We start from the raw sequence: 26,273 nt of genomic DNA, 5'->3' as shown, positions 1-26,273 counted from the left end.
CTCTGCTTCTATTTTTCTGGAAGAGATTGTAGAGAATTGGCAGGATTTCTTTCCTAAATGTTTGGTAGAAATCACCAAGGAAATCAACTAGGTCTGGTCTGTTCTGGTTTGGAAGGTTATTAATTACTGATTCAAACTGTTTTATAGACAAAGGTCTATTCAGATTAGCTATTTCTCTTTTGACTTTTGGTAGATTGTGTCTTTCAGGAAATTGACCCATTTCAACCAGGTTATCAATTTGTAAGCATGGAGTTTTTCATAATATTTCTTTATTCTCTTTTTAATATCCATAGGATCAGAAGTGATGGCTCCTCTTATATCTCATAGTAGCAATTTTATCTTTTCTCTTTTCCTTAGTTAACCTGGCTAGAGATTTATCAACTTTATTAATCTTTTCTAAGAACCAACTTTTGGTTTCATTGATTTTGTCTCTTTATTTCTTATTTCAGTTTTATTGCTCTCTACTCAGATTTTTATTATTTCTTTTCCTTTAGTTAATTCGGACTTAATTTTTTTCTTCTTTTTTTTGTTTCCCAAGAGAGAAGCTTAGATTATTGATTTTAGATCTTTCTTCTTTTCTGATAATTCTTTTAATGCTATACATTTCCCTTTAAGCACTGCTTTCACTGCATCTCACAATTTTGATTAGTTGTATTTGAATTTTCATTAATTCAAAATATTTTTTAAGTTTCTCTTGAGACTACTTCTGTGACTCGTGTGTTATTTAGAAGTGTGTGGTTTACTTGCCAAATAATTTGGAGTTTTCCCATTATCTTTCCATTACTGATTTCTATTTCACTGTGGTTTGAAAGCATACATCCTATGAGTTCTATTTTTTGAAGTCTAGATTATGGTTTATGGCCCCAAATATGGTCTATGTTGGTCAGTGTTCTCATGTTGAATGAGATATTCTATAGTTGTCAAATAGATCCAGTCGATTGATGATATTGTTCAGTTCAAATATATCCTTGCTTGTTTTCTACCTGCTGGATCTGTCCATTATGATAGAGGGATATTGAAGTCTCCAACTATGATAGTAGATTTATTTATTTCTTCTTGAGTCCTATTACTTTTTGCCTCATGAATTTCGAGACTCTTTGTTAGGCACATGCACATTAAAGATCATTGTCTTCTTGGATAATTGACCCCTTTATCATTATGTAATGTTCTTCTTTATCCCTAATATTTTCTTTTCTCTGAAATCTCTTCCATTTGAAGCTAATATTGCTTCTCCAGCTTTCTTTTGATTAGTTAGCATGGTATATCTTTCTCTATCCTTTTACTTTTAATCTCTGTGTATCTTTATGTATTTAAGGTGGGCTTGTAGACAACATACAGTTGGATTTTGTCTTTTAGGTGCATTCTGACCTTCTTTGTCTTTTAATTGGTGTAGTAAACCTTTGATGTTTAAAGTGATTGTTGATGTTTGTTGCTCGGTCACTCAGTCATGTCCGATTCTTTACACATGGACTCCAAGGACTCCAGCACACCAGGCTTCCCTGTCCTTCACTATGTCCCTGAACTTGCTCAGACTCATGTGCTTTGAGTCGGTGATGCCATCCAACCATCTTGTCCTCTGTCATCCCTTCTCCTCTTGCCTTCAGTCTTTCCTAGCATCAGGGTCTTTCTAATGAGTTGGCTCTTCGCATCAGGTGGCCAAAGTATTGGAGCTTCAGCTTCAGCATCAGTCCTTCCAGTGAATATTCAGGATTGATCTCCTTTAGGATTGAATAGTTTGATTTCCTTGCAGTCCAAGGGACTCTCAAGAGTCTTCTCCAACACCAGAGTTAAAAAGTACCAATTCCTTGGCATTCAGCCTTCTTTATGGTCCAATTCTCACATGACTACTGGAAAAACCATTGCTTTGACTATACGGGCCTTTGTTGGCAAAGGAATGTCCCTGCTTTTTAACATGCTGTCTAGGTTTGTCATAGCTTTTCTTCCAAGGAACAACTGTCTTTCAGTTTCATGGCTGTGGTCACCATCTGCATGATTTTGGAGCTCAAGAAAATAAAGTCTGTCACTGTTTCCATTATTTCCCCGTCTGTTTGCCATGAAGTGATGGGACCAGATGCCATGATCTTAGTTTTTTGGATGTTGAGTTTTAAGCCAGATATTTCCCTCCCTACTCCTCCTATTTTTAGTAGCATTATCTTCACTTTTAATGCTTATGTGTTACTCTTTTGTCCACATCTTTATCCTTATTTTATTCTGATATCTAGAATTAAATCTTTGAAAGGCCCACCTCAGCTATTTTAATAAAATTTTTCCAGTAATTTCTTGGTTGGATGAAACTCATCCCCTATCGATTCCTCAAGATGGGCTTCATGAGCAAAGCATTTTCTGAGTTCATATAAGTTTCTAACAGTTTTTTGGTAGACTTGATACATGAAGGATCGTTTTCCTGGATAAAAATTTTGCCTCACACTTTGTTTCCTTGAGTGTTTCCTAAGTACTCTAACCTTGCCTTGGTTTTTCTTATTGTTCTTGAGAAGTATGATGCTAGCTTAATTTGTCATCATTAAAAGTCATTTGATATTTTTGTCTAGAATCTCTGAGAATTTCCTTTTCTCTGCCTTTCATGTCAAGTAGTTTTATTAAGATATATATATATATATATATATGTGTATATATATATATATATATATATATGTATATATATATATATAGGAATTGGTTATTCTGTTCCAATTTTTCCAGGCATAGTATGAACCCTTTAATATGTAGATTTGATTTTTCTCTTATTCCTAGAAAGTTTTCTTGGATTATAATTTTAAACATTCTGTTCCATATTTTTTTTCCTTTCAGCCCTTTCAGTTATATATAGGTTGGCATTTCTTTGCTGGTCTTTTTCTTTTCATTCCATTTCATGTGATAATTTTTCCATGAAAATGAAAGATTAGACTGAGAAAGAAAAGAATGATTGGTTACTTGCACCTACATTTTTTTATTATTTTAATTACATTGCCTACTTAGTTATATAAAGTATATTTTTGTCTGTTGCGTTTGTCTTTGGAACTTTGAACAAAAGTTGTCATTTGATGGTAAAATACACATCTGCATAAATTAAGTATTACTCAGTCATGTCTGACTCTTTGTGACCCCATGGACTGTAGCCCACCAGGCTCCTCTATGGGATTCTCCAGGCAAGAATACTGGAGTGGGTAGCCGTCCCTTCTCTAGGGGGGATCTTCCTGACCCAGGGATCTGACCTGGGTCTCCTGCATTGCAGGTGGATTCTTTAACGTCTGAGCCACCGAGGAAGCCCCCCTGCACAAATTAAATCTATGTAAATTAATGTACTCACTCTAACTTCAGGAAATTAGGCAAGATTTGAAACTATCGGGCGGGTCATGGCTTGTTCTGTCACTTTGACTTTTGATTGACTTTTCTGTCACTTTGGCAATGGGGAATATTTATTCTACCCTAGACAGGCTAATCAAGGATAGAAGAAATTCTCCCAAGGATGAGAATAAGCAGGCTAACACCCAGAAGAGGAAGTACCGGGACTTACTGGATATTGTCCTTTCTGCTCAGGTAAGTCTTTCAAATTCTGAGCCTACTCATGTATCTAGTTAATTGCGTGGATAGTTAGATGAGAGGGAGGACGGAAGACAAAAACCAAAATCTTTCAAATTCTGAGCCTACTTATGTATCTAGTTAATTGTGTGGGTAGTTAGATGAGTGGGAGGATGGAAGACAAAAGCAAAATTGATCAACTAAATTTAACAGTACTTTTGAACTGATGGTTGGTGCTGTACAGTTTGAGATTAAAAACTGAATTCTACAATTCTGTCACTAGAGGGAGTCACATAAGACTACATTTTTTACAAATTCAGCAGGATTTGGTGATTATCATAAAGATACATGGTAGTTCAGGGAAACACGGGAAAGTGAATCACAGGTTAAGCTGATAAAACAATGAGGAAGAGATGCTGAAAAGTCTGGATAAATCTGACAAAATGATTGCAGGAACTCACTGCGGGGCCTGCTTTTCTTATCTGTCTTTGGTTCTCTATGCTCTGGACAAAGCATGACTCTATATATTTGTTAAACTGAATAAAAATGAAAACTCTTATTTGATAGCCAGTTTTTCCCCCTAAAACCATTATTTTGATTGGGGCTTCAAACATCTGTAAACTGACACTGCATAAAAATATCTCTACTATTCTTTCTAGGCTGAAAATGATAGCTTCACAGATTCAGACGTTTGGTCCGAGGTGAACACATTCATGTTGGCAGGGCATGACTCTGTATCAGCAGGCATTTCCTGCCTCCTCTACCAGCTAGCTCGGCACCCTGAGCATCAGGAGAGATGCCGGGAGGAGATCAGAGCCATCCTGGGGGATGGGTCTTCCATTACCTGGTAAGATCTGCATCCATAAACATTTCCTCCTTGTTTTCCTCCTGGGATTTTGCTTTATTCTTTCCTCTTGGTGATCATAGTGTTTCATATACATCCACACATATGTATGTAGAAGAGGCAGGCTACTATTCTGTTATTCTAGAGGGCCCAAAATTATCCCTTTTTCTTTTATAGTCACTTATCCGTAAGTTTTCTATTTCATTGTTTTTTAGTCAGTGTGTGTGTAAATGGTCCTATTTCTTTCTTTCTCTCAGGCCCTGGTGCTTTGGAAATAGGGATATGATCTCCCTAGATTTGCATCCACAGCTTGAATGGTAGGACTCAAGTGAGGCTGTTTCTGAAAGACCTGAGAGAACATCTGTATTTCTAAGCCTCATTGAGACGGTCTCTCCCATCCCCTGTTCACTTCTCAGGATGGACTTTGGACTTAGAGCAAAGCAATAAACATCCTCAGTGCATATTTGCCGAACTCAAGTACAGTGTGTACCATTTAAGTGCTGAAAGTGCAACTGAAAGTCACTCAGTCGTGTCCAGCTCTTTGTGACCCCATGGACTATACAGGCCAGAATACCGTGGGTAGCTATTGTCTTCTCCAGGGGATCTTCCCAGCCCAGCGATCGAACTCAGGTCTCCCACATTGCAGGCAGATTCTTTACCAGCTGAGCCACCAGGGAAGCTTTAGGTACTGAGGCACTATAAAAAGGTGCCAGATTTGATGTGGGTTCTGCCCTCAATGAGCTCATGTTCTAGTACAGAAGACTGCTCCCCATATATATATATATATATTTTTTTTTTTAATTCTAAAAAATATTTATTTATCTCTTTTTGGCTATGCTAGGTCTTCTTTGCTACTCACGGACTTTCTGTAGAAGCGAGCAGGGGCTACTCTCCATTGCGCTGCGCTGACTTTGGTAGTTGCTGCTCGCAGGATCTAGAGCACTGGCTCAGTCGTTGTGACGCACATGGGCTTACGAAATCTTCCATATCCATGGCATATGGAATCTTCCTAAACCAGGGATCAAACCTGTGTCCCCTGCGTTGGCAGGCAGATGCTTATCCACAGCACCACCAGGGAAGTCTGATCCCCATATAGTTGATCGCAGTATAACATGGTGAGGGTAAGGAGAGAGATTCACATTAGTGACCACAGAGATTTAGAAGACCAGAACCTAATCTGGCATGGGAGGCTCAGGAAGACTTATTGGGAGATTGGACATTTAAGCTGCCTCTTACACGATGGGTAGGAGTTAGTCAGGTGGAAAGCTTCGACTCCATTTGGCTAGACTTTGAGCACATCTTTCTGTTAGTGAAGCCCAGGTTACAGATTTGCTCCTCAGACATACTGTTTGCCAGGAAAATGCAGCCATTGTATTTGTTTTGTTGGTCAAAGAAAGAGATGCTAACAACCCAGCCCAGTGACTAGAGGGAAAACGCCATGTTTCAAATGCAAAAGTTAGCTCAATTAGAACATTTGTAAAGGAAAATATGAATTGATATAGCAGAGATCTCACTTTGTATAATGAAATACTAGTCATTTCCTACCATAAGTCAAAGGTCTAATCTACATAGCACCAGATGCAGTGTTGACTAATAAGTTTTTATTCACTCATTGAATTTAGAAACAGTGTATATCACTTCCAAATATTAATCAGATATTTTAACCTCGATTAGGGTAGATGTATATACACAACTCAAATATTGGCCTTCTTATTCTTGTTTGGCCTATGTGAAATGTGAAAACTATAAGGAAATCTTTGCCAGGTGATACAACAAACTCCAGAGGATCTGTTTGCTACCATTTATTTTAATGAGAGAAATGGCAACCATATTATAGAGAATAAAAAATGGCCTTTCATTACATTTAATGAAATTTGTACAGAACAGTCCAAAAATTTATAATTCTAATAAAGCCACACTGCAAAGAGCAAATTTCTAAAAAAGTTAGAAAGTTGTTCAGCATCTCCATTTGCCTGCTTGTCAACCTATTTCTGCATTGGGTTAAAAGGCCTCTCATCTTTTTGCAACAGGACTGAGACGGACAACATTATCTTTCTTAAGTATGAAAAGTGCTCGGTTAAGCAGAATTCTTCTTCTTATTCCGAGCTCGAGGAGGCAAGAGTTCAAAATTAAAATTTCACATTAATGAATGGCCAAAGCCTGCATTCAAAATAAATAATCAGAGAAATAAATAAAAACACCTGAAGCAAAAAGACCAAATGTACACTGTCATTTTACGGAACCAACCTATCTATGATCAAATAAAAAATTTACTCTTCTCCCACTGATACTTCAAACTTGTGTGAGCAAGTACTTCTCATCACTGGGGTGAAACTGTGAGTGAATCTCATAGTGTTCCCATCCATTTAAATCACAAGAGCAGTCTCATTTCAATGATTAAGCTGTCTGGTCCAGTGTAATAATAAAAACTTCAAATTGTTATCCACTTGGAGCATCTCCATCTATTTCAGCTCAGGACTTCTCTGGGTCTGGAAGCCAGAGGTGGGTGAAGCAGTTGTCAGTCAGTTCAATTCAGTTCAGTTGCTTAGTCATGTCTGACTCTTTGTGACTCCATGGACTGCAGCACACCAGGCCTCCCTGTCCATCACCAATTCCCAGAGCTTGCTCAAACTCATGTCCATCGAGTCAGTGATGCCATCCAACCATCTCATCCTCTGTCATTCCCTTCTCCTCCTGACTTCCATCTTTCCCAGCATCAGGGTCTTTTCCAATGAGTCAGTTCTTCGCATCAGGTGGCCAGAGTATTGGAGTTTCAGCTTCAGCATCAGTCCTTCCAATGAATATTCAAGACTGATTTCCTTTAGGATGGGCTGGTTGGATCTCCTTGCAGTTCAAAGGACTCTTAAGAGTCTTCTCCAACATCATAGTTTAAAAGCGTCAATTCTTCAGCACTCAGCTTTCTTTATAGTCCTACTCACACATCCATACATGACTATTGGAAAAACCATAGCTTTGACTAGACAGACCTTTGTTGGCAAAATAATGTCTCTGCTTTTTAATATGCTGTCTCCGTTGATCATAACTTTTCTTCCAAGGAGCAAGAGTCTTTTAATTTCATGGCTGCAGTCACCCTCTGCAGTGATTTTGTAGCCCAAGGAAATAAAGAGGAGGTTGTGGTTGGCTTCTGCTCACTGACCCTTCTAGAAATGGTCCTGGGAGGGAGAAAGGATGAGGAGAAGGCAGCTGGTACTGTTGCCATCTTGCCCTTTAAACTTGGTGCTTCCTTTAACTCTCAGTGAGGTTTTTAGAGATTTTCTCACTGGGACTTTATGATGATGATTCACGAGGCAAAGAAATTCTTGTCCTTAGAGTGTCCTTCAAGCTGGTTCAGAAGCTCTCCCTCTTGGTGGTTCACTGGCCCATAGGACTCACTATAGGGTTATTGCTTTGTCCCTGCTCCTTTCCCTGCCTCTCTGTCTGTTGTGAGTCATGGCCTTTCCTATTAGTTCTGGTCTTCCCAGCCTCTAAGGAGCACATGTCAGAGCATCTACTGTTATCTTCTTTAATCCCCTCTTTGCTAAATATGAAGGGAACCCCCCTCCAGCATTCTCCACAGCACTCCAGCATTCAGCAGTTCTTTGGAAGGATCTTTTTTCCCTCTTAAAACTTGGAGGCCTCCTCTCTTCATTCCTTAGACATTCCTTGATTTATATGATGAGCTAAGTGTTGCAAAACAGTTTCAGAAATCTTCTCAGCAAATCCTTTACCAGTAGTTTAGTGCTTCACTTTATTATGAGGATATTTGGCGTTTTTTCCAAGTAGAGTTGATTTATAATGTTGTGTTAGTTTCTGGTGTACAACAAAGTGACTTTACTTTTTAATATTCTTCCCCTCACTTGACCCCTGTGGTAACCGTAACTTTGTTTTCTTTGATGGTGCTAGTGGTAAAGAACCCACCTGTCAGTGCAGGAGAGGTAAACAGACGCGGGTTTGATCCCTGTGTCAGGAAGATGCCATGGAGGTGGGCACAGCTACCCACTCCAGTGTTCTTGCCTGGAGAATCCCTTGGACAGAGGAGCCTGTTGGGTCACAGTCCACAGGGTCGCAAAGAATGGGACATGACTGAAGCAACTTAGCACACACAATCATAAATTTGTTTTCTTTGACTGTGAGTCTGTTTCTGTTTTGCAAATAAGTTCATTTATATCACGTTTTAAATTTCACATGTAAATGATATATATTTGTCTTTTTCTTTCTGACTTACTTCACTGAGCATGATAATCTCTAAATCCATCCATGTTGCTGCAAATGACATTGTTTCATTCTTTTTATGACTGAGTAGTTTTCCATTGTGTATATATAGCACATCTTCTTTATCCATTCATCTGTTGATGGATATTTAGGTTGCTTCCATATCTTGGCTCTTGTCAATAATGCTGCTATGAACATTGGGGTGCATATATCTTTTCAAAAAGAGTTTTCTCCAGATATATACCCAGGAGTGAGATTGCAAGATCATATGGTAGCTCTGTTTTCAGTTCTTTGAGGAACCTCCATACTGTTTGCCACAGTGGCCATGCCAGTTTGCATTCCCACCATCAGTGTAGGAGGTTCCCTCCCTCTTCTCCACATTCGTGGTGAGGATGTGTGGCACCTGTGTTGTTCCTTGTCCTCTGGGACCTCAGCTGATCCTGAGGCAGAAAGTGTTCCTTTTTAACATTCTGTTACAGAAACCAATGGGTAAAAGAACTTTGACCAGGGGCAAAGTTTGAATAGAAAAAATATGTCAGTATTTACATACTGAATATGGAGTCTGAGTTCCCTGTGTTCCCTCTCTTATACTCACAGGGACCAACTGAGTGAGATGTCATACACCACAATGTGCATTAAGGAGTCACTCCGCTTGGCACCTCCAGCTGTGTCCATTTCCAGAGAACTCACCAAGCCCATGACCTTTCCAGATGGACGCTCTTTGCCTGCAGGTCTTTGCATTCTTTTCCTAAGCAGTTTCTAAAGACCACTGACTCCTAGGGACCACAGTGAGAAAGACCAGAGGGATTCTCAACTCTTGGAAGAGTCAAAAGACAAACCTCAGGATAGCTGGCTTAGGGTTGGGCACCTGTTAAGTTCTCAGTGGGTAATGCCTTGACCAGATGTGGGTTTCTGAGACTTTCCTAAAGGCCCATAGTCATTTGAAGCAAAGCTATGAACAGAACCTTTATCACCAGAATCCCAACTCAGGGTTTCTTCTGTTATGGGACATTGTTTCTAAGCTAATCCTGGCTTGGCTGCATTTGAGACCAGGCAAGACTTCATGGGAGGTGAACACTTTTATCTTTATCTAGAAGACCCAGAGAGGGTCTTTGTCTTCATCATCATAGTAATATTACTCTAGTAAGTATGCAGCACTTAAAAGTTTACATAGAGCCTTCCAATAGATTATCTCATCTTTTTCACCTTGGAACATGCTCTTAGCAGACGCTTATATGTGTTTTGCAGTTTACAGAGCACTTTCAGATGCTTTTGCTATAGCCAAAACCCACTGTGGGATCCCAAAGTGCATTGAGCAGAGCTAGAACTTGCTCAGAGGTTCCACGTCTGGAGCCCAGTGCTCTTCAGAACAACACAAGTATCTGAGCAGGGCAAGTGGGATGCAGAGAGATCACATGAGAAACCCTCCACTTAATCTGCTTCAGTGTTCAATTAACTCTTGCCCTTAGGATCAAGCCAACAGGATTGCTTGTATCAGTACCAACAGCCTGTCACTTACTGTCCCTTTGTTGACAGATCTAGAATTACTTTACCAAAATTATTTCTGACAACAAAATAATCCTCAAATTATCTCACCTCTTTTTTCCTTTTTTGTTTTTTAAATTTTATTTTTGTTTCTTCTGTCTTTTTTACAATCCTCATACTACATGAACATTTGCCAAAATTCCCTACTTCCATTGTATGACCTGCACCAACAGAAACTTGTCATTGGATCTGCACAGTGGAGGTACAATCTTGTTCCTAAATGTACCTAAGCTGTTGTGTCTGGATACTTTATAGTCCATAAATAAATATATAAACAATGTCTAGGGATAGCGGAAAACATAAACACAGGCTATCATTTTGACATGATACCAAGAGCTCCTTAAGATAGAATCAGGTGTTAAATAGATCATTGATTTGAAAACTAAGATGCCACCAAACCCCATCTTTTTATGGGTCCTTCACTGCTGGCATCAGCTATCACAGCCCACAGAACTCTGCCAGGAACTAAGTCGTTCCTTGCAAAAAGAAAAGTGTTACTGAAGAGCTGTATAAAAGGAGCTTACAACTTGCTCTTTTTTCTGCAATCTCTTTTATTTCCTTCCTTTCTCAGGAATGACCGTGGTTCTCAGTATCTGGGGTCTCCACCACAACCCTGCCGTCTGGGAAGACCCAGAGGTATGACTGTCCCACTCTCCAGATTTCCTTTCAATGCCTTTTATTGGTCAAACCCAACAGGAAAGCCCGTGGGTCAGTTTGGAACCCAGAGCAAGGTGGGGAAGGGAGGAGAAAGGATCCGAAGAGGCAAAAAGAAGTTTTGTAGCACACCTGAGTCTCTTGAAACTCCAAACACAATGTGTGCAGACGCTTCCTTTTTTATATGCTGCTTGTTTCAAACGTGTTATGTGTAATGGGAAGTTGCACAACTGATCACGTAGGTCATCTTGGCTTGACTTCTAAGTAGATGCACTCGTACCTTCAAAGTGAAAATACTACCACCAGTCATGGTATTTCTGCTTTCCTCTTGCCTAGTCTGGGTAGCAGACTAATCACCTGGGAGACCAGACAAGGTCGGCAGGTCTAGAGTTGTGCTGTCCAGGGTTTAGTTCAGTTCAGTTCAGTCACTCAGTCGTATCTCACTCTTGGTAGCCACTAACCACATGTGGTGTGGAGCACTTGAAATGTGGCTGCTTAGAACTGAGATGTGCTGGGAAAGTAAAATTTTGCAGCTGTAGTACAAAAAATAGGAAATATTTTCTTGAAGTAATTATGTATATGAATTCATGTTGGAATGATCATATTTTCTGTTAAATAAATTGTTTTATAAAATTCATTACCCCTTGTAAAAATGTGGATACCAGAACATTTGAAACTACATATGTGGTGCATGGATATTTCTGTTGATCAGTGCTAAGCAGTAGCTTCAGAAATGTGTTAATGGTGGTGTTTTGGGGATGGTCGTGGGGTTACCCTCTCATTTCAGGTCTTTGACCCCTTGAGGTTCTCCCAGGAAAATAATAAAAGACACTCCCATGCCTACTTACCATTCTCAACTGGACCAAGGTGAGGACTATTTGAAGTTTTTAAAAACACACACAAATGTTTACTTGGGAACAGCCTTCTCTCTTCAGCCCCCCAGCTCTATAAGTTCTATAGAAACTTATCTTCTCACCTGACCACGAGGCAGTTCTTAGTGCCTGTTTGAGCCACTGAAAGGGTCAATTAGTTTCACGAAGAGCAACACCCTTTGCTATGGCATCCTATACAGCCATGGCTCAGAAGGCTAAACAGCAAGGCAAGCTGTTGCTCACAGGTTCGATGCAGGTTCACTCCCAATAAAGATGAGATGATTCTTTTTCAGAAAAACAGTTATTTCATCTTTTATTTCATCTTTATATTAGAATCTTAAATTGTAAGACACTTGAAATATTCATCATGATGATTGGATATATGCTGTGAGAAGATTCCTTCCCATGTAGTTCATTAACATATTCTTCAGCTCACATACCTGTCCTTTTTTGTGTGTGAGAGCACATTTAAGTTCTTCTTTCTTAGCAAACTTCAGTTCTACAATACAGTGTGTTACCAACTATGGTCATCATGTTTTATTATACATTAAAACTTCACGGTGGGTCGGGGTGTGGAGGGGAGGAACAATTCTGTGAGCAGCTCCAAGTGCCCCCTTGTTTCGGAAGGTTGTCAACTTGAATCTTCCAGCTCACATTCTTTCAGGGAACAAGGTAAGTCCAAAGTCCAAAAATTGGTATGGAATTTCATGTGAAAATGTATTGTTAACACCAGACTTGTTTTTCTAGTATCTTATTAAAGAGTCAGAAGGAGTGTCAGTTCTTCAAGTCTCTCTTTTTCTTGGTGTCTGCAGGAACTGCATCGGGCAGAATTTTGCCATGGCTGAGATAAAAGTGATCGTTGCCTTGATTCTGCTCCGCTTCAAGATGACAGCAGAGCCCACCAAGCCTCCTGTCTTCATGCCCTATATTTTCATCAAACCCCAGAAGGGGGTCTACTTGCACCTGAAGAAACTCCCCTAATGTTAGAGCCTAGGATATGATGATTATACACATTTTGTCTTAAAGTTAAATTACAGCTTAAGGTCCAGGAAAATAGAGAGTAATCAAAGTATGGTAACATAGAGTGTCACCTAGATCTGTTTCTGTATGATTCAGAGATCTTCTCATCCTTTCTGTTTGATTTTGGTTATTACTAATGCAAAAATCAAGAGTTTTGTAAGTGGCTCCCGTATATTTTCTGCTATTTGAAAATCTCTTTCAGAATTGCACTCATAATAGATGACTGTATGCTCAGGATAAAAGATTTACAACACTAGAAAAGCTATGGAGTAAGAAGTAAAAATCTCATTTCACATAGCCACACCTCCCTGCCCAATCCTACTGCTTCTCCGAAAAACAGAATAGTTTGGGATGCATTCTTTCAGACTTTTTCCTGTACATTTCATATATGCATATGTATGTACGTGTTCTTATCTATGGGATCATATCCATATTGTTCTTGCTTTTCTCACTCAATAAAATACATCTCATTTCTAATCATGACTTCGTGAAATTCTGTCATGTGAATATACTATAATTTTTTTAGCTCTTTTTCTATTATTGGAGATGTCATTTTTAGTTTTCAAAACATGCTTATTGGCCATTTATGTTTATCTTTGTTTTGTTCTCTGTGATGTATATGTCATCTGTTTATTTCTCTATGAAGTTATCTTTTTCTTACTGATTCATGTAAGTTCTTTACATGTTGTGGATAATAATCCTTGATTATAACTTTTCTTTGTAATTTTTCCCCCATTCTTTTGCTTTTTGAAAATTGTATTTATGGTGTCTTTTATCATATGGGACTTCTACATTTTCATGAAGTAAGATATGTAAACTTTTCTTTATGGCCTATGGGATTTGAGTCTGGGATAAGAAGGTTTTTGTTTGGAATATTATCAAGATATTCTACATAGTTTCCTGATGCTAACAACTCTTGTGAAGCCTCAACAGGAATTTTTTTTTTTTTAGTTCTACCACTTTATTGCTACCAACCCATTTCCCTCCACCCTCGTGCACACATGCTCAGTCATGTAATCCCATGGACTTCAGCCCGCCAGACTCCTCTGTCCATGGACTTTTCCAGGCAAGAATACTGGAGTGGGTTGCCATTTCCTTCTCCAAGGAATTTCTTAATGATTTCGAGATTCACCACATATTTGATGTATAGGTGCCAATATTTGATACATATGAGATACTCAGTGGATTAATAGACATGGTCCCTGCCTTCATGGAGTTTCTATTCTAAAGTGGAAAATGGTTACCAAGTAGATAAATACAAATTGTATTAATACTGAGTGCCATGAAACAAATGAGTGGGCTGAGCTAGACAGTAATCCAGTGGAACTTACTTTTTTTCACTTAAGTATAGTTGATTTACAAGGTTGTGCCAATCTCTGCTGTATCAGCTTTACACATATATACATTATTTTTAAAATTCTTTTCCCAGATTTTTCCCAGGAAAATGAAATGAAAGTTGCTCAGGCATGTCCAACTCTTTGTGACCCCATGGACTATACAGTCCATGGAATTCTTCAGGCAAGAATAGTGGAGTGGGTAGCCTTTCCCTTCTCCAGGGGATCTTCCCAACCCAGAGGTTGAACCCAGGTCTCCCCCATTGCAAGCAGATTCTTTACCAGCTGAGCCACTAGGGAAGACCAAGAATACTGGAGTGGGTAGCCTATCCCTTCTCTGGTGGATCTTCCCAATCCAGGAATCGAACCAGGGTCTCCTGCATCTCAGATGGATTCTTTACCAGCTGAGCTACCAGGGATGCCCCTTCAAGCTGTGTAGGGGTGTCGTTAAGGGATGGCAGTTAGGTTATCCCAGGAGATTGGATATGATGCCCTGTGCTATACAGTAGGACCTTGTTGTTTATCCATTCTAAATGTAATAGCTTGCATCTACCAAATCCAAACTCTCAGTCCATCTCTCTCCTCCCCTCCCTTCCACTTGGCAACCACAAGTCTGATTTCTATGTCTGTGAGTCTGTTTCTGTTTAGCAGACAGGTTCATTTGTGCCATATTTTAGATTTCACATATAAGTGATATCGTATGGTATTTATTTTTAAGGGGAATTTACTTTAGATGGGGTTGTCTAGAAAATCTTCTTTGAGAAGGTGACACTTCAGTTGAAACCTGAAAGATGCTAATGGAAGTTAGCCCTCCTTTTCCTCATGTGCCTCGTAGCAGCAAAATTATGGCATGTAGCTGGACAGTTTAAATAGCCCTGAAACATGATCCCTGCCAAGTAAAAGCAAACTAATCTTAACAATATGGGTAGCAGTAAGTGGAAAGAAAGCACTGATCACATCAATAATAACCCACTCTTAACAAGAAGACCCCCAGACAGAGAGACCTAAACCAGATAGAAATTTCTTTCTCTCTCACATTAAAGTCTCAGGGAGGCAAATGGTCCAGAGTTGGTAGCATGGTTTGCTCTACAAGACTGTCAAGGCATCCAGGCTCCTTCAGTCTTCTTGTTCTCCATCTTCAGCACTTGGCTTTCAGTTAATGATCTGAGATAGTTGCCAGCTCCTGCCACCGCATCTGCCTTTGAGCAAGTGAGAGGACATAAGAAGGAATGGGAAGAAGGGGGGCGGAGCCAAGATGGCGGAGGAGTAGGACGGCGAGACCACTTTCTCTCCTACAAATTCATCAAAAGAATATCTGAACGCAGAGCAAACTTCACAAAACAACTTCTGATCGCTAGCTGAGGTCATCAGGTGCCCAGAAAAGCAGCGCATTGTCTTCGAAAGGAGGTAGGACAAAATATAAAAGATAAAAAGTGAGACAAAAGAGCTAAGGACGGAGATCCATCCCGGGAAGCAAGTCTTTAGAGTACGTTTCCAGACACCGGGAAACCCTCGCACTGGCGGGCCTGGGGGAAGTGTTTGAATCTAGGAGGGCAATCTGACTGGGAGGGAAACAATAAATAAAACCCACAGATTACGTGCCTAAAAGCAACTCTCAGCAGAAAGGTGCCCCAGACACCCGCATCCGCCACCAGCAAGTGGGGGCGGCACGGAGAGGAGGGGGTGGCATTGTTTGGGGTAGGGTCCGGGCCTGAGTGCCCTGAGGACAATCGGAGGGAGCTTTTGTGAGTTGCCGGCTTGAACTGTGGGAGAGCAGGGAAGAGAGAGAAAATTGACCGGCCCGAACTCGCTGCCGGCCGTTCGCGGAACGGGGGGACCGAGAGAGTCCGGAGAGGGGCTCGCAGACTGCGGGCGGCCCGGACCCGCCGGAGGTAGCAGGTCGCGGCGAGACACAGCGCGCAGGCACCCGACCGACGCGGGCGGGGACGGGCTCGGGAGGCAGAGGGAAGGCGCACACACCCGACTGGCGCCGGCAGAAACCGAGATTGGGACCGTGGAAGGGAGAGGGTGCGCTGCAGCCAGAGAGAGTGCGCCGGTCAAACTCCTGGCTGCCTGGACCGCTCTGACGGGGAAGGCACAAGAGCGGACTCAGCCTTTTGTTCCGTGCTTTTGTGGATCACCCGAGGGCTGGAGCTGCGCGCCGAGCGGCCGGGATCCTAAGCAGCGCAGACCGAGAAACCAGCGCCAGCGCCAGCCTCTCCCGGCAGCGCCAGCCCATCCCCGCAGCGTCAGCCCCTCCCAGCAGCGCGACAGAACTAGCTACCTGAATAAGAGTCCGCCTCCGCCCGCCTGTGTCAGGGCGGAAATGAGGCTCTGAAGAGACCGGCAAACACAAACAGAAGCCAAATAAACAAAGGGAACCGCTTCAGGAGAGAGCGGTGCAACAGATTAAAATCCCTGTAGAAAACACCGATTACACCGGAAGAGGCCTGTAGATATCGAGAACTGTAAGCTGGAACGAGGAGATATCTGAAACTGAGCTGAACCGACACTGACCGCAACAGCTCCAGAGAAATTCCTAGATATATTTTTACTTTTTTTTTTTTTAATAAGAAAAAAAATTTTTTTTTTAATTTTTTCTTTTTTATTTTTTTTTTCTCTTTTATTTTCCTTTAAAATTCCCTATTACTCCCCCATCACTCCTTAACTTTCATTTTCATAGATTTTTACGATTTTTTTAATTAGGGAAAATTCTTTTTTTTTCTTTCTTTCTTTTTTTTCTCCTTTTTCTCTTCTATTTTCTATTTTTCTTTTTCTCTTATTTCTTTTAAAGTCCTCTAGTACTCCTCTACTACTCCTTAATTTTCATTTTCAATACACTATAACCTTACCAAAAAAAAAAAAAAAGAGAAGCCCTATTTTTTAAACTGAACTTCATATATATTTTAAAAAAAATTTTTGTGTGTGTTTTGGTTGTTGTTTTTAATATAGTATTTTTAAGAGTCTAATCTCTACTCTAGATTTTTAATTTTTGTTTTTCAATATATGATATAAATTGTGAACATTTAAGTATCCAATATTCAGTTCCCATTTTTATTCAGGAGTGTGTTGATTATTCTCTCCCAATCTTGACTCTCTGTTTTCTACCTCAGAACACCTCTATTTCCTCCTTTCTCCTTTTCTTCCCAATCCAATTCTGTGAATCTTGGTGGGTGTCTGGGCTACGGAGAACATTCTGGGAACAGACAACGGCGTAGATCTGACTCTCTCCTCTTGAGTCCCCCTTTTTCTCCTCCTGCTCAACACTATCTCCCTCCTCCCTCTCCTCTTCTTCATGTAACTCTGTGAACCTCTCTGGGTGCCCCTAATGGGGGAGAATCTTTTCGCCATTAACCTAGAAGTTTTATTATCAGTGCTGTGTAGTTGGAGAAGTCCTGAGACTACAGGAAGAATAAAACTGAAATCCAGAGGCAGGAGACTTAAGCCCAAAACCTGAGAACACCAGAAAACTCCTGACTACATGGAACTTTAAGTAATAAGTGACCGTCCAAAAGCCTCCATACCTACACTGAAACCAACCACCACCCAAGAGCCGATAAGTTTTAGAGCAAGACATACCAAGCAAATTCTCCAGCAACGCAGGAACGTAGCCCTAAACGTCAACATACAGGCTGCCCAAGGTGACACCTAACACATAGACCCATCTCAAAACTCATTACTGAGCACTCCATTGCTCTCCAGAGAGAAGAAATCAAGTTCTACGCACCAGAACACCGACGCAAACTTTCCTAACCAGGAAACCTTGACAAGCCAATCGTCTAATCCCACCCACTGGGTAAATCCTCCTCAATAAAAAGGAACCAAAGACCTCCAGAATACAGAAAGCCCAGTCCAGACACAGCAATCTAAACAAGATGAAAAGGCAAAGAAATACCCAACAGGTAAAGGAACACGAAAAATGCCCACCAAGTCAAGCAAAAGCGGAGGAGATAGGGAATCTACCTGAAAAAGAATTTAGAATAATGATAATAAAAATGATCCAAAATCTTGAAAACAAAATGGAGTTACAGATAAATAGCCTGGAGACAAAGATTGAAAAGATGCAAGAAATGTTTAATAAAGACCTAGAAGAAATAAAAAAGAGTCAATTAAAAATGAATAATGCAATGAATGAGATCAAAAACACTCTGGAGGGAACCAAGAGTAGAATAACGGAGACAGAAGATAGGATAAGTGAGGTAGAAGATAAAATGGTGGAAATAAATGAAACAGAGAGGAAAAAAGAAAAAAGGATCAAAAGAAATGAGGACAACCTCAGGGACCTCTGGGACAATGTGAAACACCCCAACATTCGAATCATAGGAGTCCCAGAAGAAGAAGACAAAAAGAAAGGCCATGAGGAAATACTCGAGGAGATAATAGCTGAAAACTTCCCTAAAATGGGGAAGGAAATAGCCATCCAAGTCCAAGAAACCCAGAGAGTCCCAAACAGGATAAACCCAAGGCGAAACACCCCGAGACACATATTAATCAAGTTAACAAAGATCAAACACAAAGAACAAATATTAAAAGCAGCAAGGGAGAAACAACAAATAACACACAAAGGGATTCCCATAAGGGTAACAGCTGATCTATCAATAGAAACCCTCCAGGCCAGAAGGGAATGGCAAGACATACCGAAAGTAATGAAAGAGAATAACCTACAACCTAGATTACTGTATCCAGCAAGGATCTCATTCAGATATGAAGGAGAATTCAAAAGCTTTACAGACAAGCAAAAGCTGAGAGAATTCAGCACCACCAAACCAGCTCTTCAACAAATGCTAAAGGATCTTCTCTAGATAGGAAATGCAGAAAGGTTGTATAAACGTGAACCCAAAACAACAAAGTAAATGGCAACAGGACCACACCTATCAATAATTACCTTAAATGTAAATGGGTTGAATGCCCCAACCAAAAGACAAAGATTGGCTGAATGGATACAAAAACAAGACCCCTATATATGCTGTCTACAAGAGACCCACCTCAAAGCAAGAGACACATACAGACTAAAAGTGAAGGGCTGGAAAAAAATATTTCATGCAAACGGAGACCAAAAGAAAGCAGGAGTTGCAATACTCATATCAGATAAAATAGACTTTCAAATAAAGGATGTGAAAAGAGACAAAGAAGGACACTACATAATGATCAAAGGATTAATGCAAGAAGAAGATATAACAATTATAAATATATATGCACCCAACATAGGAGCACCGCAATATGTGTGGCAAATGCTAACGAGTATGAAAGAGGAAATTAATAGTAACACAATAATAGTGGGAGACTTTAATACCCCACTCACAACTATGGATAGATCAACTAAACAGAAAATTGACAAGGAAACACAAACCTTCAATGACACAATGGACCAGCTAGACATAATTGATATCTATAGGACATTTCACCCCAAAACAATCAACTTCACCTTTTTCTCAAGTGCACACGGAACCTTCTCCAGAATAGATCACATCCTGGGCCATAAATCGGGTCTTGGAAAATTCAAAAAAATTGAAATCATTCCAGTCATCTTTTATGACCACAGTGCAGTAAGATTAGATCTCAATTACAGGAAAAAAATTGTTAAAAATTCAAACATATGGAGGCTAAATAACACGCTTCTGAATAACCAACAAATCATAAAAGAAATCAAAAAAGAAATCAAAATATGCATAGAAATGAATGAAAATGAAAACACAACAACCCAAAACCTATAGGATACTGTAAAAGCAGTGCTAAGGGGAAGGTTCATAGCATTACAGGCTCACATCAAGAAACAAGAAAAAAGCCAAATAAATAACCTAACTCTACACCGAAAGCAATTAGAGAAGGAAGAAATGAAGAACCCCAGGGTTAGCAGAAGGAAAGAAATCCTAAAAATTAGGGCAGAAAAAAATGCAAAAGAAACTAAAGAGACTATAGCAAAAATCAACAAAGCTAAAAGCTGGTTTTTTGAAAAAATAAACAAAATTGACAAACCATTAGCAAGACTCATTAAGAAGCAAAGAGAGAAGAACCAAATTAACAAAATTAGAAATGAAAATGGAGAGATCACAACAGACAACACTGAAATACAAAGGATCATAAGAGACTACTACCAGCAGCTCTATGCCACTAAAATGGACAACTTGGATGAAATGGACAAATTCTTAGAAAAGTATAACCTTCCAAAACTGAACCAGGAAGAAATAGAAGATCTTAACAGACCCATCACAAGCAAGGAAATCGAAACTGTAATCAAAAATCTTCCAGCAAACAAAAGCCCAGGACCAGATGGCTTCACAGCTGAATTCTACCAAAAATTTAGAGAAGAGCTAACACCTATCTTACTCAAACTCTTCCAGAAAATTGCAGAGGAAGGTAAACTTCCAAACTCATTCTATGAGGCCACCATCACCCTAATTCCAAAACCAGACAAGGATGCCACAAAAAAAGAAAACTACAGGCCAATATCACTGATGAACATAGATGCAAAAATCCTTAACAAAATTCTAGCAAACAGAATCCAACAACATATTAAAAAAATCATACATCATGACCAAGTGGGCTTTATCCCAGGAATGCAAGGATTCTTTAATATCCGCAAATCAATCAATGTAATACACCACATTAACAAATTGAAAGATAAAAACCATATGATTATCTCAATAGATGCAGAGAAAGCCTTTGACAAAATTCAACACCCATTCATGATTAAAACTCTCCAGAAAGCAGGAATAGAAGGAACATACCTCAACATAATAAAAGCTATATATGACAAACCCACAGCAAGAATCACCCTCAATGGTGAAAAATTGAAAGCATTTCCCCTGAAATCAGGAACAAGACAAGGGTGCCCACTCTCACCACTACTATTCAACATAGTGTTGGAAGTTTTGGCCACAGCAATCAGAGCAGAAAAAGAAGTAAAAGGAATCCAGATAGGAAAAGAAGAAGTGAAACTCTCACTGTTTCCAGATGACATGATCCTCTACATAGAAAACCCTAAAGACTCTTCCAGAAAATTACTAGAGCTAATCAATGAATATAGTAAAGTTGCAGGATATAAAATTAACACACAAAAATCCCTTGCATTCCTATATACTAGCAATGAAAAAACAGAAAGAGAAATTAAGGAAACAATACCATTCACCATTGCAACAAAAAGAATAAAATACTTAGGAATATATCTATCTAAAGAAACAAAAGACCTATACATAGAAAACTATAAAACACTGATGAAAGAAATCAAAGAGGACACAAACAGATGGAGATATATACCATGCTCATGGATTGGAAGAATCAATATTGTCAAAATGGCTATTCTACCCAAAGCAATCTATAGATTCAATGCAATCCCTATCAAGCTACCAACGGTATTTTTCACAGAACTAGAACAAATAATTTCACAATTTGTATGGAAATACAAAAAACCTCCAATAGCCAAAGTAATCTTGAGAAAAAAGAATGGAACTGGAGGAATCAACCTGCCTGACTTCAGGCTCTACTACAAAGCCACAGTCATCAAGACAGTGTGGTACTGGCACAAAGACAGAAATATAGATCAATGGAACAGAATAGAAAGCTCAGAGATAAATCCACGAACTTATGGACACCTTATCTTTGACAAAGGAGGCAAGGATATACAATGGAAAAAAGACAACCTCTTTAACAAGTGGTGCTGGGAAAGCTGGTCAACCACTTGTAAAAGAATGAAACTAGAACACTTTCTAACACCATACACAAAAATAAACTCAAAATGAATTAAAGATCTAAATGTAAGACCAGAAACTATAAAACTCCTAGAGGAGAACATAGGCAAAACACTCTCCAACGTAAACCACAGCAAGATCCTCTATGACCCACCTCCCAGAATATTGGAAATAAATGCAAAACTAAACAAATGGGACCTAATGAAACTTAAAAGCTTTTGCACTTCAAAGGAAACTATAAGTAAGGTGAAAAGACAGCCCTCAGATTGGGAGAAAATAATAGCAAATGAAGAAACAGACAAAGGATTAATCTCAAAAATATACAAGCAACTCCTGCAGCTCAAGTCCAGAAAAATAAATGACCCAATCAAAAAATGGGCCAAAGAACTAAACAGACATTTCTCCAAAGAAGACATACAGATGGCTAACAAACACATGAAAAGATGCTCAACATCACTCATTATCAGAGAAATGCAAATCAAAACCACAATGAGGTACCATTACACACCAGTCAGGATGGCTGCTATCCAAAAGTCTACAAGCAATAACTGCTGGAGAGGGTGTGGAGAAAAGGGAACCCTCTTACACTGTTGGTGGGAATGCAAACTAGTACAGCCGCTATGGAGAACAGTGTGGAGATTTCTTAAAAAACTGGAAATAGAACTGCCATATGACCCAGCAATCCCACTTCTGGGCATACACACTGGGGAAACCAGATCTGAAAGAGACACGTGCACCCCAATGTTCATCGCAGCACTGTTTATAATAGCCAGGACATGGAAGCAACCTAGATGCCCATCAGCAGATGAATGGATAAGGAAGCTGTGGTACATATACACCATGGAATATTACTCAGCCATTAAAAAGAATTCATTTGAACCAGTCCTAATGAGATGGATGAAACTGGAGCCCATTATACAGATTGAAGTAAGCCAGAAAGATAAAGAACATTACAGCATACTAACACATATATATGGAATTTAGAAAGATGGTAACGACAACCCTATATGCAAAACAGAAAAAGAGACACAGAAATACAGAACAGACTTTTGAACTCTGTGGGAGAAGATGAGGGTGGGATGTTGTGAAAGAACAGCATGTATATTATCTATGGTGAAACAGGTCACCAGCCCAGGTGGGATGCATGAGACAAGTGCTCGAGCCTGGTGCACTGGGAAGACCCAGAGGAATCGGGTGGAAAGGGAGGTGGGAGGGGGGATCAGGATGGGGAATACGTGTAAATCTATTGCTGGTTCGTGTCAATGTATGACAAAACCCACTGAAAAAAATAATTAATTAATTAAAAAAAAATAATGTAAGCACAGGCTTATCGGTTATTAACTATTTGGAATGTAACTGCGGGCTTATTGATTATTGACTGTTTGGACACGTACACATGGGGTAGGTGGTGGGTTTAGACACATACACATTGGGTAGGTGGTGGGTTTGGACACGTACACATGGGGTATAAAAGATTTTCACAAATGCTGGACGGGGTCCTTGGCTAAGAGGAGACTCTGCCTTGGGCCCGCCGGCGTAATAAACTGCACACCACTATCTGCATTGTCCTTCTGAGTGAGTCTGTTTCCCAGAAAGCGTGGCTATAACAATTTGGACTCTTCATGACAACCCTGCTATATGGGAAGACCCTCAGGTATGACAGTCCCAAACTCTTCCCAGTGGCATCTAAGATAGTCAGCAAGGATAGGAGGGAACAGAAGATATTCACAGTAGAGGCCATGGTTAGAACAACCATCCCTAGGTTAGGAAAGAGAAAACAGAACAAAATTTCTGTGCTTTTAAAAGAAAATTACTTTGAGACTTCCCTGGTGGTCCAGTGGCTAAGACTCTGCACTCTCAAGGCAGGGGCCCCAGGTTCAATCCCTGGTCAGGGAACTAGATCCCACATGCCACAATTAAGAGTTCATATGCCTCAACTAAAGATCCTGCATGCTGCAAACAAAGGCAGAAGATACCATGTGCCATAGCTAAGACTCAGGGCAGCCAAGTAGATAAATAAATATTTAAAAATAAAACAAAGAAAAGAAAAATATTTCCCATTTATAAAGTTGCCACTGTTCCACGATGACTCCTCCTCAACAGAGACACATCATATCCTTTTGGGAAGTAAAAGGCATGTGATTAGTCGACTGACACAACGTCGTTTAACCACCTTGCACCCCACTTTCATTTATTCATAAAGTCAAGCTAGTCATTGAGCTATGATATATATCACAAACAATTTGTTACTGGAAATCATTAAAGTAGCAACATTATAAAGTCTTTGCCTTGTAACAAATAGCGCATATTTGAGTTTAGACCTTCAAAAATCCCACTCTCATTTACACCTAAAGTTAACCTGAATGAGGGTGAGAAGGAAGGAGAGACCTGCAGGGTCTGGGAGAGAAAGAGCATGATTCTTGGCTGTCAACCAGTGTTCAGAGCCACCATACAGTCCAAATCCAGGCTGTGCTCACCCACAACCTCCCACAGAGATGGGGAGGTGGAGAGGCCAGGATCTGAATGACTTGATCATTTGAATTGCCACCCCTTGAACTTTGCACAGGGATTCCCAGGTGGCTCAGTGGTTAAGAACCGGCCTGCCAATGCAGGAGACATGGGTTCGATCCCTGGGTCAGGAAAATCCCCTGGAGGAGGGCATGGCAACTCACTCCAGTATTCTTGCTGGGAAAATCCCATGGACAGAGGAGTCTGATGGGCTACAGTCTGTGGGATCACAAAGAGTCTGACACAACTGAGTGCGCACACACAAACTTTGTACAAGTCACTAGCTCAGTCTATTGGGAACCCAAGACAAAGGAAAAGAGTAATAAATAATTTGGTTCCTTATCAATTTGTATATGACAAAGGCAGGTATTTACTGTGAAAGGATAATGAGTCAGTTCAGTCACTCAATCATGTCCGGCTTTTTGCAGCCCCATGGACTGCAGCATGCCAGGCTTGCCTGTCCATCACCAACTTCCAGAGTTTGCTCAAACTCATGTCCATCAAGTCAGTGACGCCATCCAACCCTCTCATCCTCTGTCGTCGCCTACTCCTCCTGCCTTCAATCTTTCCCAGTATCAGGGTCTTTTCCAATGAGTCAATTCTTCGCATCAGGTGGCCAAAGTATTGGAGTTTCAGCTTCAGCATGCATCCTTCCAATGAATATTCAGGGCTGATCCCCTTTAGGATGGACTGGTTGGATCTCCTTGCAGTCCAGGGGCTCTCAAGAGTCTTCTCCAACAACACAGTTCAAAAGCATCAATTCTTCAGCGCTCAGCTTTCTTTATAGTCCAACTCTCACATCCATGCATGACCACTGGAAAAACCATGTGCTGTGCTTAGTCACTCAGTCATGTGACCCCATGAACTGTAGCCTGCCAGGCTCCTCTGTTCATGGGGATTCTCCAGGCAAGAAAACTGGAGTGGATTGTCAGTTCCTTCTCCAGGGGTACTTCTCAACCCAGGGACAGAAGCCAGGTGTCCCAAATTGCAGGCAGATTCTTTACCAGCTGAGCAACCAGGGGAAAATCCTAGCCTTGACTAGACAGACCTTTGTTGGCAAAGTAATGTCTCCGCTTTTTACTATGCTGTCTAGGTTGGTCATAGCTTTTCTTCCAAGGAGCAAGCATCTTTTAATTTCATGGCTGCAGTTACCATCTGCAGTGATTTTGGAGCCCCCAAAAATAAAGTCAGCCACTGTATCCCCATCTATTTGCCATGAAGTGATGGGACCAGATGCCATGATCATTGTTTTCTGAATGTTGAGTTTTAAGCCAACTTTATCACTCTCCTCTTTCACTTTCATCAAGAGGCTCTTTAGTTCCTCTTCACTTTCTGCCATAAGGGTGGTGTCATCTGCACATCTGAGGTTATTGATATTTCTCTTGGCAATCTTGATTCCAGCTTGTGCTTCATCCAGCCCAGCATTTCACATGATGTACACTGCATATTAGTTAAATAAGCAGGGTGACAATATACAGCCTTGACTTACTCCTTTTCCTATTTGGAACCAGTCTGTTGTCCCATGTCCAGCAGGGATCGAACCAGGTCTCCCACATTGCAGGCAGACACTTTACTATTTGAACCACAAGGGAAGCCTGAAGGGAAAATGATGAACTCAATAGATTTGGCTAAGTCAGATTGTATTTTAATTGTCCTAATGATTCATGGTTGCTTTTTACCCTAGGGACATATTAGATCTGCCCCTAGATTGTAGTCTCTGCTTGCTCCAGATGTGTTTTCAATGGCAGGCCTTTAGGAGCATCAGGCTAGGCTTGTAGTACCCAGGCTTTGTCAGTTCCTAGAGTTAGCTTTAGGAATTGCAATGTTCATGATATGTGTAGAGTCTAGGGGTGGGGGGAAGTGGAGGACCTTCACTCTCATTACAGATCTTTACCCCTTGAGATTCTCCAAAGAAAATTGTGAATAAAAAGACACTCCTATGCCTTCCTACCATTCTCAGCTGGATCAAGGTAAAGACTCAAGCTGGTAAACAGGATGGAAGTGTACAATGGTGCTTGCTTGACAAAATTTACTCACTCTAACCCCACAGCTCACTGGCACTACAGCGGCTCCCTAC

At 40.4% G+C, this 26,273-nt stretch overlaps 1 protein-coding gene and 1 non-coding gene across 2 annotated transcripts in view; both read left to right on the top strand.

The window, feature by feature from the left end:
* The window catches only part of LOC122678176 (cytochrome P450 4X1-like), a 40,672-nt gene extending 27,523 nt beyond the window's left edge, over positions 1-13,149 (top strand). Inside the window, exons 7-12 of the mRNA XM_043878743.1 lie at positions 3,431-3,537; positions 4,179-4,366; positions 9,173-9,306; positions 10,692-10,756; positions 11,562-11,641; positions 12,459-13,149. Coding sequence (XP_043734678.1) covers positions 3,431-3,537; positions 4,179-4,366; positions 9,173-9,306; positions 10,692-10,756; positions 11,562-11,641; positions 12,459-12,627 — 743 coding nt within the window. The 3' untranslated portion in view covers positions 12,628-13,149. The remainder of the gene's footprint in view (positions 1-3,430; positions 3,538-4,178; positions 4,367-9,172; positions 9,307-10,691; positions 10,757-11,561; positions 11,642-12,458) is intronic.
* Positions 13,150-23,511: 10,362 nt separating this feature from the next.
* Positions 23,512-23,584, top strand: TRNAE-CUC. Its single transcript has one exon. It is a non-coding gene; the product is annotated as a tRNA-Glu (tRNA).
* Positions 23,585-26,273: the final 2,689 nt, after the last annotated feature.

Source organism: Cervus elaphus, chromosome 20, assembly GCF_910594005.1.
Source record: "Cervus elaphus chromosome 20, mCerEla1.1, whole genome shotgun sequence".
NCBI lineage: Eukaryota > Metazoa > Chordata > Mammalia > Artiodactyla > Cervidae > Cervus > Cervus elaphus.
The sequence above is the reverse complement of the archived record's forward strand: the minus strand, read 5'-3'. Positions and strand labels throughout refer to the sequence as shown.